Genomic DNA, 19,719 nt, shown 5'->3' with positions numbered 1-19,719 from the left:
ATGGGTGTCGTGGACACCCACGAGTGGAAATAGTCCCTGTTGGTCGGCATGCCGACCATCGGGATAGTGAGCCGTCGGGCTCACGGAGGAGGTCATGTGACTGTCGGTCAGCCGACCAGCGGTCACATGACTACCACCCTTCACAGGGATGGTGGCTCAACACAATTTAGCAAGTAACAAACAGTTTTGATTTACATGGCAAGGTAATGCCTATGCCCAGAAATGGGAGAACTGCAAATGCATGCACATTTTACTGTGACCATTACATGGCAGTGTTAAGTCAGTGAGGAAGAGAAAGACCTTGCAGAGGTGCTTGGTTTATACCTGGAATGTCACTAGGATTGGCCTTCAACTCCCAGCATGCTCTGCTAGTCAGCAGCCTACTATGGTTGCATACTTGCTGACATTCTGGCTGCTCTCTGCGGGAGAGAGCAGCCAGGTCGGCTCAGCAGGGGGGCAGGGGCAGGCTGTGACGTGGGGAGGAGGTGGACCGGAGGCGGGACAGGGGCGGATCAGGGGCGGACGGGGGTGGAGTTACCATGGCACGTCCTTTAAGCCACGCCCCCCGCATCTGTAATGCTGCGATCCCCGGCATTACACTGCAGGGGGCGTGGCTATGATGACGCGATTCAGCAAGAATCGCGTCATCAACTGCCCGGACCGCCCACTTTACACAGTAAGTGGGCGGACGGGCAGGGTGACACCTGGTTCCGGGAGACTTGCCTGCTCTTTCTGGGGCCGGAAGGGTCACCCGATTTTCGGGAGCCTCCCGGCCATTCCGGGAGAGTAGGCAAGTATGTATGGTTGTCACCTTACCGGGAAACATGTATCGTCCATACTATCTCTGTCCAGCTTCTGCCTCATTCATGGGGCCTAATTCAGTCTTGGTCGTAGCCGTACAAAATTTTGCACGGCTACAATCAGTTACTCAGACATGCGGGGTGACGCCCAGCACAGGGCTAGTGGCCCCGCATGTCTGTCTCTGCCCTGCTGCACAAGTACCAAAGCAGTGCACAGCGGCGATGCTCTTGTACTTGATGAGTAGCTCCCTACCAGCGCAGCACCTGCGCGCTGGCAGGGAGCTGCTTGTCACTGTCTGGGTCACAGCGGCTGCGTGTGACGTCACGCAGCCACTGTGGCCCACCATCCGCATGGTCCGGGCATGCCTGCATTGCCCGGACTGTGCCCCTAAAGTGGCGGCCAAACGCCGCCGGGCTGCCCCCTCCCGCCCAGCCGGGTTGCCCCCTCCCGCCCAACGACCGCCTCTGCCTGTCAATCAGGCAGAGGCGATCACAGGGCTGAGATGGCCGTCGGCTGTCTGGCATGCGCTGGTGCACTGCGGTTCCAGCGCATGTGCAGTTCATAGCTGATCGGCTGCTGTGCGAAAACGCACACCAGCGATCAGGTCTGAATTAGGCCCATGGTCCCCAGTTTTATTCCTGAGAGGTGGCGAGCCTATGGTCATCACAGATTTATCTTATGTGTCACTCAACCACATTTTAAAAGTCTGTTACTGCACTTTAGCGATTGCAATCGACCGGTAAACCATAGATGGTCTTTAACCATCAAGTCAAATCATGTATGGTTAAACCTTCAATGGTTCAGGCCTTTGCATGTGCAAAAGAGCCTGGACTGGGGCCGCACATGCACAGTACTGAAGAGCAATGGGGTGTTGCCATCGGAACTCGCCCACACCTTATAAAACTATTACCCATCAGGGAGAAATCATCAATAGTTAATATCTGTCGTAGATGGCCAACCCTACTGCATATCCCTAATGGCTGCTGGGGTAAAAAACAAAATCATGGTAAACGTATTATGAATTATTATTTATATAGCGTCAGTGTATTCCAATGTACAAGTAGAGAGATGATTAAGCGGTATGCAGTCAGCATACCGCTCGTCGGTATCCCAGCTGTCACAATACCAACGTCGAGATCAAGATTGAGGCACCACACCACCGCCGGTATACCAGCGAGGTAGGTGATTCCCCCTCTATGGGTGTAGACCTATAGAGGGGACCCGCAAGGGGCTTCGCTGCGCTTGCCCCCCTGCCGGCATTACACCGCTCGGGCTGCTGATGTCGGTATCCTGACCTTCAGCATCCCATGAGGCGGGATACTATACTGATCCCGATTAAACATCCTAATATAATAATCTATATATTAATAGCAGAAGGATGACTTTCATAAGTGACATATTTCTATGATGTCGTTGTCTGAGCAGGGCACATTATATATCAAGTTAAAGGTATTCATCTATAGATTTGCAGAAAAATATTGGCAATATAATTGTTACTTAGTTTCAGAGTTATGTGGCAAAACGTCCACCTGGCATTTACAATGCATCACCATTGTGCTCTGGAAAATGTGACAGTTGATGAACTTTCCCTATGCACCTGCTGGTTGACCTGGAACATGTGACCTTCTGGGTGGTCTGGAAACTGTGACTGATATTTACAGCCAACCACTAAGCAGGGATTTTTCCAAATTCGACTCCTAAGGGGTGAAAAAGGGTAAAATGTTCCGCCCTGCTAACCTTTGCCCGGTTGAAATCGGGCACATCAGCTAGTAATAATGATAACAATAATAATAATAATAATAATGCACAAGTAATTGATAATGTCAATTATTACCTATAAACATTAAGCTATATTCTATTACGGACTAAGTACGCTATTGGCGCACTGAGTACAGTAAGGGTACGCAGTTTGCGTAGCAGACACTAGGCCGTGAGCACGACGCACGAGCGACACGTACGCTCACGGAATGTTACACAGTAACCCTTAGTAACAACACACCGTAAGGGTATGCTTACACTTTAAACCTTGGCAATGAAATACTATAACGATGTAATGCTTATTAACCTTGATAATATGTAAAGCTGTTTGAGCGATTGAGACGCTCAGAGAACCTTTTACAGTAACTAGTGAAAACACAAGACCTGGTTTGGATTTAAAAACCACTTAGGCTCTAACACCCTCGTGGATAATTCTTTTAGAGTAAAAAGGGGAAAAACTGTACAGCTTATACACTACAGAACTAACATCAAAATCTAAACAGAATAACAAGGAATAATATGAACAATAGCGAACGATCGCAAACACAAGCAAACAGAATGAGTACACAATGAGAACAAATGGCAAACACAGAGGATAACAAAATGGCTACAGAGAACTTACACACGTGGGGATGATTCGCAAGCACGTCCTGAATCCAGCCCTCAGCCTTCAATGTGAAAACCTTGCAGAGAGAGTGAGTGACTGGACAGGCAATGGTGGTCTTTATATACACAACATACAGTAACAATACAATGATGCCTATAATCTCATGGTTCATTGGACACTGGAATGTGTCTCTGCATTATAACAAAAGGTCATAGGTGGGTTCGAACAGGTGGGCTGTGCCTTTCTCCAACTGCTCAGGTGGGAGGTATCCTTAGGATTCCCGCCGCATGGGTAATGAACAGCAAATACAGTAAATATCTATAAACTACTTTTGTACATAACTATGCGCAGGAGCGAGCATTCTCTTCCTAACCAACACCGAAATGTTACTATTAAAATACTCTACAGCTGGATACTAGACACCACCGTTCAACCTTTATCTGACCCTTCCTATCATGCAAAGAGGAATTTCTCTGTCCAAGAGCCGTTTAAACTAAACATACTTTCTGACATTGTTAAGGGGAATATTATCTATAAAACACACTATATGGGTAAAATATGTTATGATCGAGTCGCACGCTAGACGCTTACAAACTCTACCATAAATGCGCATACACCGCGCGTGATCGCCAGAGCGATCTTACGCAAATTGCGGATATGTGCACGCACGGCAGAGCGTGTGCACGTGCAGCGGGCATGTGCATGAGGGGTTAGTACAAGGCATATGTATCAGGATATTTTTCGACTTTGACATAATGTATTCAAACAACTTTCAGCTTACGTCTTACAGCCCAGCACACACTAAACTCGGCTTTCTCCCTGAACCGACAATGCAGAAGAGTTTTGTAACTCAGTAATTGAACTTATTTCATTACAATGATACAGAGCACAATAAAATACCAAAGAATGTTACATCCTGTCAATCATTTTTTTGGTCTTCTGGTTCCTCGAGAAGCGTACACTCAAAACACTTTTATTGTTATGGTTTCTAGTGACAAGAGACAAAGACCCTTTGCGCTCCTTGCCAGGATTCTATCAGTACATTGTTCCTGTAAAGATCTTATCACCAGCAACTTGACAGTTTATTTTAGAAATGGAATATGTTACTATACTACAGAACCAGCAGACGCACAATAGGAACTTTCCTGAAAGGCAGGCGAGCCGAGCCGCCTATTCTTTAGGCTGCGCAGTCTTTTCATCGTAGCTCGTAATAATATCCAGGACACTCAGCCAGCTTTCTACAAACAAAAGTCTTTCACTGTTCTGGCTTCAGCAATTTTATAGCTGTAGCAATGATAACACATGTCCTGCTTGAGGACATCTGGTATGATTCAAATACAATAGATTTTCGTGATTATTAATTAAAATTATGTGAGCCTTAATGATGTGCTTCTATTCTGATTTGACAAACGGTAATTGCTATTGTACTTGCTGATTAATGGAGGGTGCACAGAATAGGTAAAAAGACATTATTCTGGGGAATGCTTGTTTTAAAGGGGCCGTCTACCATTTGAAACAGAATGGGAGACATTTATATGAAACTAGTGCATGCGTAGCTGCAAAAATAGGTGAGGAAATTTTTATGAACAGCAATACGTTCCTGGTTGCAATTTATTGAGCCCAGGGTAGGAAATGAAAGTCTAATGGTCGGTACAAACTTAACAATATAGTGAACTGTGGGGCAGATGTATTAAGCCAGGAGAGGCGATCAAGCATTGATAAGTGCAAGCTGATAACACATCAGCCAATCAGCTCCAATATGTAAATCGACAGTTAGGAGCTGATTGGCTGGTGCATTATCACCTTGCACTTGTCACTGCTTTATCACTTCTCCAGGTTAAATACATCTGCCCCAATATCGCTCATTTTCCCCCTCCTGAGCGACATAGTTTACTATATCGCCCAGTGTGTATGCCGCTGCCACCTAGTGATGCGTGGCCCCAGGGGTCGTTAACAGCTCTTGGTCTTAGCCGTGCATGCAGATCAATTTGGACTCTTCTTCCAAAGTTGCATGCTCTGGCCGGCTGCGGCATGACGTCACTGTGCGATATCATTAGTGATATCACACCGTGTGTATGCCCGCCGTCGGGCGGCCTGGCCTGGGAGGGGGAACACTAAGCGATGTTGCTCACCAAGCACATCGCCTAGTGTATACCCACCTTTAGTCCTATGGTGTGCATCAGACTTAAAGAAACCAGATTTTGAATTCTCTAGACTGAAATGCTGATTCAAATCAATATACAGGGGTATGCTACTCAGGACTAGTGGAGGTCACAAAGTTAAAATCATCATGATTCTGCAGGACATACAGAGTGGGATGTACTAATAAAATAAAATGCATAAATAAATAAATAAATAAAATGCAGTTAAACCTCCAAAAACTGCACTTTTCAGGGTTTCACTGCATTTCTCATATGCACCAAGCTCTGGAAAGTATTACTATCCAGTGCTTGTATTCAATAGGTAACACCATCTATATGTGGTATTGCCTTATAGAAGCCTATGGGCATCTATCCACATCCCGAGAGGGATCCAATACACAGTTTGCAGAGAGGTGGAAAGTCTGAGGGGGGAGAGGTAGGGAATTCCAGAGAATGGGAGCAGCACGTGTAAAATCTTGAAGGTAGGAGTGGGAGAAAGTAATCCGTAAGCAAGAAAGGGAGTATAAAGGGAGATAAGGTCAGAGAAGAGAGCAGAGAGACAGTTGGAGATATGAGTGAGGAGAACAGGGGAGAGGTCCAGGGAGGAAAGTTATATTTGAGTAACATCAGCATAGAGATTATTTTGGAAGTCAAAGGAATGAATGAGTTCACCTAAAGAGCACGTATTGGGCGTCATTCCGACCCGTTCGCATGCTGCATTTTTTCGCATTCCAAACTGCACATGTGTGCGGCCGCCAATGCGCAGGCGCGTCGTTGCCCGGCACCGGTCGTCACCAGGTAGCGACGGCAGCTACGATGGAAGCGTTCGCAGCGGTGAACGCTAGAAGATTGACAGCAGGAAGGCGTATCTGGGAGGCAACTGACGTTTTCTGAGAGTGGTCTGGCAAACGCAGGCGTGTCGTGGCGTTTGCAGGGCGGGCGTCTGACGTCAATTCCGGGACCAGACAGGCAGAAGTGATCGCAGTGACTAAGTTCCGAGCCACTCAGAAACTGCACAAACAGTATGTGCACAGCTCCCATGCAAAAGCTTTCGCACCCTTGCTAAGGTAAAGTACACTCCCCCATAGGCTGCGACTATCTGATCGCACGGCTGCAAAAAACTGCTACCGTGCGATCAACTCGGAATGACCCCCATAGAGAGAGAAAAGGAGAGGACCAAAAACAGAACCTTGGGAGACACCTACAGTTAGTGGAAGTGGGGGGGAGGTGGAGTCAAGAGAGGAGACAGAGAATGAACGACAGAGAGGTAGGAAGACAGCCAAGAGAGGGCAGTATCAGGCAGACCAATGGCATGAAGGATTTGCAGAAGGAGAGGGTGGTCCACAGTGTCAAAAGCAGCAGAGAGATCAAGAAGAATGAGCAGAGAGTAGTGGCCCTTAGATTTGGCAGCATGGAGGTCATTGCAGACTTTTGGGAGGGCAGTTTCAGTGGAGTGGAGAGGATGGAAGCCAGACTGGAATGGGTCAAGCAGTGAGTGAGAGGAATGAAAAGAAGTAAGGCGGTTGTAGACAATTTAACTTGACATTTACAGAAGTTTTTCCTTCTGCATAATATATTTATGTCTCTTAATAATCAGTGTGTTAATTAGAATTCAGAGATTTCCCCCATTTATATATAGGCTACTCAACACACAATTTAGAACTAGTAGTGTGTGTGGACTAGGTGATAGTGGGTGTCACCGAGAGGGTGGCTCATTTTTTGGCGAAAAAACCTTATTTGATATCCACATTAAAGAATTGGTACGACACAATTATTTTAAATAGATAACCACAAGGAGGACGAATCGGGACACACAGTTCATTGGAAAATAATTTTAATGCACATAATTTAATTAATTATCCTTCTGACTTTCTTTTCTATATATTTTAATATTTCACAGACAGGACTTGATATGTAATTTCAAAGATATGAAATAAAAGGTATATTTTAAACCATACTGCACCTATTAGAGACACCTTGGGCCGGATTCAAATGTTAACGCCCCCCCTATCTCCTGTCTAAAGTGACAGGTGAGAGAGCGGCGCTATTCAAATGTCCCCCGTTTTCACAACTATCGCACCCAGTACAGTCGGGTTTAGGCGCACAAAGCAGCTAAACCCAACTAAACTAATGGGCACAGTTGTGAAAAGCTGCCCAAATGGGTCTCTTTACATGCATTTCAGCTCGCTATCTCCGGGGGTAGCGAGCTGAAATTATCTTGTTGCGCCCGTCTGCAGTAACATTAGAATACCGCGATAGTGGCTGGGAGGGGAGAGAGCACATTTGAATCCGGCCCCTTGTGTTTTGTGTTGTACATCATTTACAGAATAAACTTATGTGATTGGAGGGTCTATTGTGGTTTTTTTTTTTTTATAAATTAGGTCATACAGCTGAAGATTGAGTTTAGCCCCATGTTACACTTGTTGTTATTATTATACACTTTTCCCTAACATAAAGCTTCTTGAATGTGTCTTGCACAGGCGTACTGGAGCTATGTAAATTCTAAATGATGGAGTGTTCCTGGAAAGTGCTTGTACTGATAGTCTGTACGTCACTGGGCATTCAGTACACGGCCATTATGTCTATCAGGATGACCTTGAAACCTTCTTGTACAAGCATGACAGTGGAGAATCGGTGCGGACAAATCAAAGGTGAGAAATCACTTCCATGTTATCCTGCTTAAGTGAAAGGAAAATGTTACTAAAGAAACACTTCATGTGTTTTTGTGCGATCACGGGTCCAATTTTGGGCTGATGAAAATGGCCCCTAATTGGATACTGCGATAATGACTATCGGTCATTAAACGCAATATCTGGCGTTATCTATCTATCTATCTATCTAAGATGGCACCTCTGTATCGTGACAGTACGCTGTGAGGGAGCAGAGCACCAATTGTGGTCAGTCAGGGGAGGTTCTAGATACTGATCCTGATTCAGCGCTGGACACTAATGCCACTGCAGCTGCAAATACTGTGTGGAAAGATGCAACTGCTGCAGCCACCTGGATTTGTACTGAGATGCCCACCGGTGGCATTGTGAATTCCAGTGGTTGCGTACAAAGATGTTGGGGTGTTTGCAGATCCATCAATTATCGAACTTCTGCGAAGCCCTGTGGTTGCGCAGCATGGCTGCAGGAAGTGAGTGCTATTGCAGCTGTGTATGGGATTGCAGTCACAGGCTACAACACGCCTGGGTTTTGTCGCCACTCCCCGTAACAGCTCCCAATCGGTCCCTGATCGTCAACCACTTATTGTGGTCGATAATCGCACAATGCATAAACATCTTTAATTCAGCCACACTGTTACCATTTTATGTATATCATTACAGGTACTTCATCTGAGGTTTAATAAATCATGTTTTACTTTTTTACATTTGTGGACTGGAGTTTTATAGTGTTTAACATTTATACTTAATATTGCATAATTTTAGGAGATTTTAGCGTTGTCACTGTTGTTCTTTTTCTATTATATCAGTGTTTTAGGGTGTTGGTGCACTACCCAAACAGTGCCATTCAGTGGGTGCCTTATTTATTTTTTTTTCTTTCCACAAGTGTTCACAACCTTAACTTTTGTAGCAGATAGTAATACTTGGTCTTTTTTCTTTTTTTTTCTTTTTTTTTTTGTTAGTATAACCTTTATTTGTCTTAAAAATATCAATCTCAGGCCTTCAGCCTACATCAGACAAGTTTTAGTACATCTAAAAAAATACACTGAGCGAGTTGCTCAACTAAATAGTAACATTTTATGTCCGGGATATCAAGACCTCTAAATTGAGAAGGTTGCTGCAGAACCCAAAATGTAAGATGTTTACCTGCTCAGACAAAGGGGTAAATGTAATAAGGTGCGAGAAGCCAGAGGTACGTGAGTTTGTGTGAGAATGCCTGTATTTATAAAGGGGCATTATTTACAAGGCAAAACTGGTTGGTTTTGCCTTGGAAATGATGGCAAGCTGTAGTGTTGCATATATTTCAAGACATGAGGAGGGATGTGGATAGGGAGAGTTTGGAAAAGGTATACGAATGGGGGAGGCATATTCCTCTGTATCGCATTAATACAGCGTATCCAGGGTATAAAAAGATTAGACCAGGAGTCAAAGTCTGATTTGATTTGGGTGAGTAGGCAGGGAAAGTTTGCCTGGAAAAGCTGGTGATATCTTGTGGTTACATATACACTGAGGTACTTTATGTTTTGTAGGTGTAATTAAAAGAAAATATCTGATCCAGGGAAACCTTTGCCACCATTGGATTACTTTTATTGCCCAAGTATTGTCCATGAAAGTCAATTTCTTCAAAAAACTTTAGGGAGGAACGTGAAGGGTGCAGTCAACAGGGCATTGTCTCATATACTGTAGGGCCACCTTGTGCTCTGAGGATTCCTCTTTAATGCCTGAAGTCTCTCAGTGGTAGGTGTTCTCATGGGCATTGGTGATCCTCAAACAGGACAAAGCTATTCCCTTAACGGAAAACATTGTGGAGTGTGAATGGTACAAGGCCAATATACCATCTTCAAACTTTCCAGAGAAGTCGATCGAACTAATAACTTCAAAGCAAACAGCCACAAGATTCGGTCAAATGCCTTAACAGCAGGGAGTTTATGTTTGTGGATGGAGACTCAGAATAAATCAGACTTTATATGGGTTATTATTGAAAAGTAGACATTGAATTGAGATATTGGTGGGAACTTGAACAGTGTAGGGTCTCTCTTCAGTTTTCCGGATCTCTACGATATTGTAAAAAGAAAAAAGAAAAAAAAAAGTTTTCTGAAAATTCAAAAAGTTTGAGGTTAGGAGCAAGAACTGTCAAAAAAACTTTTTATAGGAATTTGAGTTATATGATGACTGAAAGGATTGCTGCATGAATAATGTCAGCATTTAACACGAGGAGTTGAGACTCCAAAATTCGTAGGGAAGTGGTTGTATTCACATGAGATGGTGTGGTGGAACCAGATATGTGGTATAAGGAGCTGTAGAAGTTCCAAAACTCTTAAAAAAATGTTCTTGGGGTAATAGAATAAGGATCCATTTTCTCTTAATTTGAATTTGTTGATCTTTGGCCTTAGATTTGTTGGCCTCATTAAATATAAGCATTGTGGTAATTTTTTAAGAACATCAGCCACCTTATGATAAATAATAAAGTTGAGCTGACACTTGAGAGTTTCCATTTAAGAGAGAAGACGCTTAGGAGGAGATGTTTTATATTGGTCTAGGAGGGAAGAAATTCAGCTTTCTAGGGAAAGGATCTCTTGGACTACAGCTGTTTTTGCCACTGATGCCATGCTGATCAGTTCCCTCTGATGGTAGCTTTATGGGCATCCAAAATCAGACTTGGAGGAACATCAGGGGGAGAGTAATCACTAAAACATTCTATAACCAAAGTTCTGGATTTGGAAAAGGCAGATGAATGTAGAAAGAGGGAATTATCTAAGTGCCACCTGCGAGGGATATGAGGGGAACAAAATAGATCAAGGGTTATAAACACTCCCACATGGTCAGTCCTGGAAAAAGTCACTATAGTAGCCTCTCTAGCTGCATGGAGCAGGTCATTGCGGGAGTCTATCTGATGGGGGATGTCAAGAACCGTACACATTTTACTGTAATGAAGGATGCTAAGATTAGTGATTGAGAGTGAGACTAAAATTTCCATCTATGATGGTATGTCCCTTTGCAACTTGCTCACTGTAGTGGAGTAGAACAGTAAAGAAGGAGCACTGGCCATAACTGGGAGCATAAGTGGAGACTAGTGTAAATGTATCAGAGCCAAACAAAATAAGACAGTGACCCTCACTGAAACTTTAAATTTCCAGCTTCTGGCACTGAGAGGATGCCAGAATATTAGGCACACATCGCTAGTCTCAAGTGTTCCAGACCATTGATATTCATCGATACTCTCTGTGTATAACCCGACTTGTCTTGACTCTCCCTCCTGCATTAACCGTGGCAATGTTCAGTCCAATCGGTTTTGACACCGGATTGTGACTTACCCACTCTTCTGCATTATAATTTTTGCTTTGGCATACCAGAGTTGTGACCAAACCTAGTTTGATGTCTAGTCTTAGCTATAACACTAGGATGAACCAACTCTGAAAAGCCCAAACCTCTTTTTAAGGAGTATCCATCAACTAACCATCAGTAGGTTAGACCCCATGACTCTGCTTTTGGTAGAGCAAATCCCAGATGATATAGTGAATTCAGACCAAGAATCATGACAGCATACTTTTAACTATGCACATTGGAAAAATGTGCTGCATGTAAAGTACACCAATGACGGAGCAGAGTTGTAATGCAACAGGGTATACAGACGAAATTACTGGTATGCCCAACATCTAGCTCCCATAGTGCCTGTGGGTCGGCATTCTGTGGGCTGGCAATGTGATTGCTCAGGGGATCCCAGCGTCGGCATGGTGACAGCCTGGATCCTGAGTGCTGGTCACATGACCGGATTCCATCCCCACAGTATAGCTAAACAGTGCTCCCTTTGCTACACAGTATAGCATCCTTGACTATATCATACACATTGTATTTCCCTGGCAGTACAGCATCCACTGTCCCCCATTTACAGTATAGAAGTCAGTGCCCTCCCCCCCCCCACCACCACACACACACACACACACACACACACACACACACACACACACAGGCAGTCAGCACTTCCCCCTTTCCCTTGACAGTATAGTAATCGGTATTGCATGCCATTATGGTATAGCAACCAGTGTCATTCCCCACTGATAACATAATCAACAGTGTGTTTGCCTTTAATAGTATAGCAGCCTTTGTTCCTCTCCCAATAATACAGTTGTGTATGTAATTACTAACGTTACAGTGCAATATGGTAATGTGTAAATAAAGTTTTTTGTTTTATCTTTTATCTTTTCAATATTTTTGAAAAAATATTGAAAATTCAGTCAAAATTGTAATTGTTACAGTAAACAAAGTATCAAGCATATATAAAAAATAATGAGAACAGACACATATATTAACATATCAAAAGCAACATTGTTAAATCAAGCTTTGCCTGATCCCCATCATATAAAATAAAAGGTAAGACTGCTTCTCACCTCTGTTATATATGCCGGCGGCCACTAGAGGCTGCCACATGGACCAAATTACTTACAGTTGAAAGTGAAAGTGATACTGCCGGAAGATGTCTCTTAAACCGCTGCTGCTAATATTAATAATACAGATATGATTGTTTCACACGTGCTACATACAGAGAGAGGGGGCTGGAGAGAGAGATAGAGAGAGTGGAGTAGGGGAAGATATGGACAGGGGGAGGGTGGAGAGTGGAGTAAGGGCAGATAGGGATTCAGGGAGATACAGAGAGGGCTGGAAGGTTGGGGCAGACAGGGACTGGGAAGAGAGAGAGGGGGTAGGGGCAGATAGGGACTGGGGGAGAGAGAGGGGGGAGTGGTAGGGACAAATAGGGACAGTGGAGATAGAGATGCAGATTTTTTTAATCTCTGGTGCTGCCGGTGGCCACTGGAGGGCGCCTGACGGAGCTCAGTTTGGGACACACACACACACACACACACACACACACACACACATCCTATGTACACTGCACCTCCCACCATATACTGCCCCTATATACACTGCACCCCCATCCACTTCCATATTCTGCACCCCCCACCAATACTGCGCCTATATTCTTCTTCTTCTTCTTCTTCTTCTTCTTATGGTTAATATTATTATTATTATTATTATTATTATTATTATTATTTTTTAATTATTATTATAATTTATTTATAAGGCGCCACAAGTATTTTACAGTGCCGTACATGAACACATATTAGAACAACACAGGGTAAACCGAACTTAACATCACAAAAAAATAAAAACAGAGCACAGGTAACAATTAGCACCACAGTTCTCAGTACACAATACAGCTGAGATGACAGGAAGCAAAGAAGTAACTGGCATACTACTGGGGGCAGGCAGCCGTTGGAAGAGAGATGAACAGTCCCGAGCAGGAGGACATGCAGGTATACACAGTCACTGAGTAGGAAAGAGCTGAAAGTGCAGGAGAAGAGGGCTGTGAGAACAGGAGGTAAGAGGGCCCTGCGCCAAGCAGCTTACAGTCTAGGGATACACAAAGATATATATGCACACAGCACCCCCATACCCCTCCATATAGTGCCCTTATAAACAGGGTACCACTCTCCTTCATATACTGCTCCCGCCATATCCCGCATACTCTGCACCCCCTCCTCCATATACTATGCTGCAACCCCAGGTTACTTGCCATCCTGGGACACGGCAACAAGTAGCAGCAGTAACCAGGAAGCGGATGCAGGGACAACCAGACGGTCCCACAGCGCTCAGAGCAGAGACACCAGGAACACATGTGGCCACTTAACGGTTATGGGAGAAGGTGAATCAGTCCGGCAGGAAGGGGTGAGACCCAATGTGGGGTGAGCAGTGCAGTAACCGGGAGGAGGAGGGGTCGGTGCTGGGGTGCAGATGATGCGGGTGAAGAGGAGGCAGATAACCAGCCCAGCTGCTTTATATACAGTATACTGTGTTGGCGGAGGGCCGTGGTCCTGTTCTCGCTCCTCCCACACCCTGCACTGGCCATACACAGACCCTCCGGCCAGCTGCTGGTGACTATTAGATCCTCTACTCCCAAACTGGCCGGAAGCTGTGCGGGGACTGGTGAGCTTACACGTGCTAGTACTAGTGTATACGGTGCAGCATCACTATAGCCTGGCCATTACAGATATACAGTATATATACAGTATATATATATATATATATATATATATATATATATACAAACAAATAGAAAACCACAGCACTCGCCACCCCAGAAGTGGGGTGCAGTGTCCGCACTCGCCACTAATAGGGTGGGGTGCATGTAGCCCATGGCCACCTACTCAAAAATATAGAAACAGAAAGTTCAGCACTCACCAAAATAAGCTCATTTATCCTCACAACATCTAGGAATACATGAATAAATGATGGGGGTTTAGTTAGTGAATTGGCCAATGCACGGAAGCCTGCACACCGCTCTCCAAGGTACCCCACCTTCATGCAGGTCCTACACTATCACAAAATCATAAAAATTAAAACCTGGCAACTGTAACACATATAATATAACTGCAAATATGCCTACTTGGTTTAAGGTGTATCTGCCATGAACTCCATGGCTTTTAAAGGTACACTCGTCACCTGACACTGGCTGATAAATTACAGTATATATATATATATATATATATATATATACATACCAGCTGAATACCCATGCTTTGCTACGGAGTTTAAAATATTTCTGTGTGTATAACTTTCATTTTGAAGGACTGCCTGGTAAACTAATTAGACTTACATCAGGACATGCTCTGCCCGCTGCTGCCAATCTTTGTCAGGCCGCACCTCTGTGTGGGCCTTCCCCAGATTGATGCTGTCAAAAGGTTGGCACTGAGGAGAATAATCCGCCTCCTTCTCTGCCCTGTCCCGTCTCTGATGCTGCCCTGCTCAGTGCTGTAAATGCTGGGACGACAGTCCAAGCTCTGCCCGCTGTATGCTAAATATTTAAGGTTTGCAGGGAAAGGCTGACTCTATTCCAAAGGGCCCTAGGTCTCCTTGCTTAGCATCTCTCTCTCCTTAGGTCTCCTCCTTTGAAGTAAAAAGGTAACGATTTTCTCACAACGCTTAAGGTGACTGGGAGAGCTGTTTTGTATCCTTTCCTTTTATTGCTCTCTGAAAGGTTCGGCAATGTTTAGTTCAAGTGACAGGTTAACCTCTGATAATTGAGACACTATCCTCTCTTGACTGGAAATAGGTTGGTTAAGTACTTATATCTGAAATCTATATCTATAAAGGGCAAATACCACTAACTCATCACAAAATCTCCTGAACCATAAGGCTGCACTTCCTTGTCAGTGGCAGTTTTAGAGCAGTCCATTATTCAAATAGGGGAGCCACACTCAGAGATGTTGGACAGTGTTTAGGTGTGGCAGTTGATGTGGCTCCCTTGTTTGAATAATGGAGTGCTCTGCAACTGCCACTGCAAGGAAGTCCAGGAATAGAGCATTGTGTCCTCCCCCCTCCGCGACTTGGTATCGCCGGCACCATGCATTCTTTATAGCCCCGGCTGGGTGGGCTGTCTCAACTCTCCTCTGTGAGGGTGGAATTATCTAACCCCTTTTAACCCCTTTGTGGGTGGAATTTTGAAAAATCTCTTCTTAGTGGGTGACTATGACACAAAAGCAGGCTACTGTCCAACTTTCAAGTTCCTAGTCCTCCCAGCTCCCAACAACAGGACTTTCAGAATCCTGGCAGCTCCTGTGTGAGTAGCGAGTCCCCCCTCCCATCCCCACTCCCTATAATCCGACACTTGTGTCTGTTATTTTGACAGGCTTTTAAATAGTACATTATATAAAAAATGTTTTCTCATGTTTCACAGTTCTAACTTTGTATTTTCCAATGCTATATTTTCTGTTGTAGATAATGTTACCAGAGCCTTGTGTGAAGACGTCAACAGCCAACAGGCCAGAAAGCACATACTGATATTTGCCACAGCCAGAAGTGGGTCTTCATTCCTTGGTCAATTATTTAACCAAAACACTGACATCTTCTACCTATTTGAGCCTCTTTACCACGTGCAGGACATGTTTACCACTTCAAATGATCAACTAACAATAGACAGGAGATCTCTTCTTGGGGCCTACAGAGATCTGCTACACAATCTGTATGACTGTGATTTTTATTCCCTGGAAAATTATATCAAACCAGTACCTAAAGACCATCTTACGTCTTCATTTTTCCGAAGTGGTTCAAGTAACACTTTATGCTCTCCACCAGTATGTAACCAAACAGGGAGAATAGAAGAAAGTCAGTGTACAAAGAAGTGTAAACCGCTAAACTTAACTTTAGCCTCCTTAGCCTGCCGCTACAAACATTTGGCCATAAAAATCATCCGAATTTCCGAGATCAACCATTTGAGAACTCTTGTGGAGGACCCTCGACTTAACCTTAGGATAATTCACCTTGTGAGGGACCCCAGGGCAGTGCTAACATCAAGGATCAACACGTTTGTTGACCAGTATAGGCCCTTTAAAATTTGGAACTCTATAGGCAAAAAGCCACACAACGTAAATCTTGAGTTGATCAGTAACATATGTATTGATTACAGTAATTCGGTGGAGATTGGTTTTAGTAGGCCAACTTGGTTGAAAGGTAAATATATGCTTGTACGATATGAAGACATTGCCATGGATCCAGTCAAGAAAGCTACTGAAATATACAGTTTTGTTGGTCTAGAATGGAAAGAAAGAGTCTCCAGGTGGATCGAAGAGAATACAAAAAAAGCAGCTTCTTCTACTAAATTCAACAAATTTACAACAATTAGAAACTCATCCGAGACTGCCGAAAGTTGGAGATTGCATTTACATTTCAATATTGTCCAAGCGGTTCAAGAAATATGCAATATAACCTTATCCCAACTTGGATATCAAGTGGTGGACTCCATACAGCAACTGAAAAATCTCTCCCAGAGCCTTGTTGAGCCAAGGCTATTTTTGCCGTTTGTTTAAGAAAGAAAGGAGAGTAAAATCCTTGTGTCAGTCACAATTTAAAACCAAGAGATATTAATGGAATATCACAGTGCAAGTTTGAACAGGCTTGTAACAGCAAGTGACAAGATGTAAAATGAGAAAGCCAATGCGTCTCAAGAAAATTAATTCTCAAAATGATGGTTCTACGTCTTGCACCGCTCTTTTCAAGTCAAAAAGTTTCAATCATTTCAGTATAAATAACAAATTTCTTATTTTCTTTTTCTTTTCTTTTTTTTTAAATTAAATTCAGTTTCTCATTCCTGTGTAAATGCGTTTCCTGATAAAAAAAATTGTTATAGAGCCTATGAATCAAGGCTGCAGAAACTGTGGGGTGGGGTAACTCAGGTTCAGATTTTCATTGTCCTGGAAATTAATGTGAATACATATTTCACTTAGGAAAAAATGACAATCAAATTGCATTTTAGATTTTCTTAACACTATTATTTTGTTACAATAACATATGTGATCCTTTGATATCCATTAGCAAAATCAGCCTTAACGGTTATTTTGAAGACTTCAATTAAAGTTGCTTGCTGTATAAAACCAGTGGATGGAATTTAACATGTTTTAAAAGGATTAATTATTTAACAAAAGAAACAAAACCTAGCTGTGTTAACTGAGGTATACAATTGAACAATTGATGCAGCACTATTTATCGGAAAAAATAAGATTTTACTCACCGGTAAATCTATTTCTCGTAGTCCGTAGTGGATGCTGGGGACTCCGTAAGGACCATGGGGAATAGCGGCTCCGCAGGAGACTGGGCACAGCTAAGAAAGAATTAGGACTACCTGGTGTGCACTGGCTCCTCCCACTATGACCCTCCTCCAGACTTCAGTAAGGATACTGTGCCCGGAAGAGCTGACACAATAAGGAAAGGATTTTGAATCCCGGGTAAGACTCATACCAGCCACACCAATCACACCGTATAACTCGTGATATTATACCCAGTTAACAGTATGAACATAACAGAGCCTCTCAACAGATGGCTCAACAATAACCCTTTTAGTTAACAATAACTATATACAAGTATTGCAGACAGTCCGCACTTGGGACGGGCGCCCAGCATCCACTACGGACTACGAGAAATAGATTTACCGGTGAGTAAAATCTTATTTTCTCTAACGTCCTAGTGGATGCTGGGGACTCCGTAAGGACCATGGGGATTATACCAAAGCTCCCAAACGGGCGGGAGAGTGCGGATGACTCTGCAGCACCGAATGAGAGAACTCAAGGTCCTCCTCAGCCAGGGTATCAAATTTGTAGAATTTTGCAAACGTGTTTGCCCCTGACCAAGTAGCGGCTCGGCAAAGTTGTAAAGCCGAGACCCCTCGGGCAGCCGCCCAAGAAGAGCTCACTTTCCTCGTGGAATGGGCTTTTACAGATTTTGGCTGCGGCAGGCCAGCCACAGAATGCGCAAGCTGAATTGAGCTACAAATCCAGCGAGCAATAGTCTGCTTTGAAGCAGGAGCACCCATCTTGTTTGGTGCATACAGGATAAATAGCGAGTCAGTCTTCCTGACTCCAGCCGTCCTGGAAACATAAATTTTCAAGGCCCTGACTACGTCCAGTAACTTGGAGTCCTCCAAGTCCCTAGTAGCCGCAGGCACCACGATAGGTTGGTTCAAGTGAAAAGCTGATACCACCTTACGAAGAAACTGGGGACGAGTGCTCAATTCTGCCCTATCCATATGGAAAATCAAATAGGGGCTTTTACATGACAAAGCCCGCCAATTCTGACACACGCCTTGCCGAAGCCAAGGCCAAAAGCATGACCACTTTCCACGTGAGATATTTTAAATCCACGGTTTTGAGTGGCTCAAACCAATGTGACTTTAGGAAACCCAACACCACGTTGAGGTCCCACGGTGCCACTGGAGGCACAAAAGGAGGCTGAATATGCAGCACACCCTTGACAAATGTCTGAACTTCAGGCAGTGAAGCCAGTTCTTTTTGGAAGAAAATCGACAGAGCCGAAATCTGGACCTTAATGGAACCCAGTTTTAGGCTCATAGTCACCCCTGACTGTAGGAAGTGCAGAAATCGACCTAGCTGGAATTCCTCCGTTGGGGCCTTCCTGGCCTCACACCACGCAACATATTTTCGCCATATGCGGTGATAATGTTGTACTGTTGCATCTTTTCTAGCTTTTTATTCTCATTACCCTGGGTAAGAGAGGCAGAGAAGGGAACACATACACCGACTGGTACACCCACGGTGTTACCAGAGCGTCCACAGCTATCGCCTGAGGGTCCCTTGACCTGGCGCAATATTTTTGTTGAGGCGGGACGCCATCATGTCCACCTGTGGCCTTTCCCAACGGTGTACAATCATTTGGAAAACTTCTGGATGAAGTCCCCACTCTCCCGGGTGGAGGTCGTGTCTTCTGAGAAAGTCTGCTTCTCAGTTGTCCACTCCGGGAATGAACACTGCTGACAGTGCTAACACATGATTTTCCGCCCATTGGAGAATCCTTGTGGCGTCTGCCATCGCCATCCTGCTTCTTGTGCCGCCCTGTCGGTTTACATGAGCGACCGCCGTGATGTTGTCTGACTGGATCAGCACCGGCCGGTGTTGAAGCAGGGTCTAGCCTGACTTAGGGCATTGTAAATGGACCTTAGTTCCAGAATATTTATGTGTAGGGAAGTCTCCTGACTTTTCCAAAGCCTTGGAAGTTTCTTCCCTGTGTGACTGCCCCCCAGCCTCGAAGGCTGGCATCCGTGGTCACCAGGACCCAGTCCTGTAAGCCGAATCTGCGGCCCCCTAGAAGATGAGCACTCTGCAGCCACCACAACAGCGACACCCTGGCCCTTGGAGACAGGGTTATCCGCCGATGCATCTGAATATGCGACCCGGACCACTTGTCC

General features: G+C 44.4%; 1 protein-coding gene across 2 annotated transcripts in view; it reads left to right on the top strand.

Annotated features, from left to right (window-relative positions):
• Positions 1-17,320, top strand: part of LOC134935625 (carbohydrate sulfotransferase 1-like) — a 201,586-nt gene extending 184,266 nt beyond the window's left edge. For both annotated transcript variants that reach the window (XM_063930562.1, XM_063930561.1), the window contains exons 2-3: positions 7,788-7,958; positions 15,744-17,320. In XM_063930562.1, the coding sequence (XP_063786632.1) occupies positions 7,814-7,958; positions 15,744-16,831 (1,233 nt within the window). In that variant the 5' untranslated portion in view covers positions 7,788-7,813 and the 3' untranslated portion in view covers positions 16,832-17,320. The remainder of the gene's footprint in view (positions 1-7,787; positions 7,959-15,743) is intronic.
• Positions 17,321-19,719: the final 2,399 nt, after the last annotated feature.

This window comes from Pseudophryne corroboree, chromosome 6, assembly GCF_028390025.1.
Source record: "Pseudophryne corroboree isolate aPseCor3 chromosome 6, aPseCor3.hap2, whole genome shotgun sequence".
Taxonomy (NCBI): Eukaryota; Metazoa; Chordata; class Amphibia; order Anura; family Myobatrachidae; genus Pseudophryne; species Pseudophryne corroboree.
The sequence above is the reverse complement of the archived record's forward strand: the minus strand, read 5'-3'. Positions and strand labels throughout refer to the sequence as shown.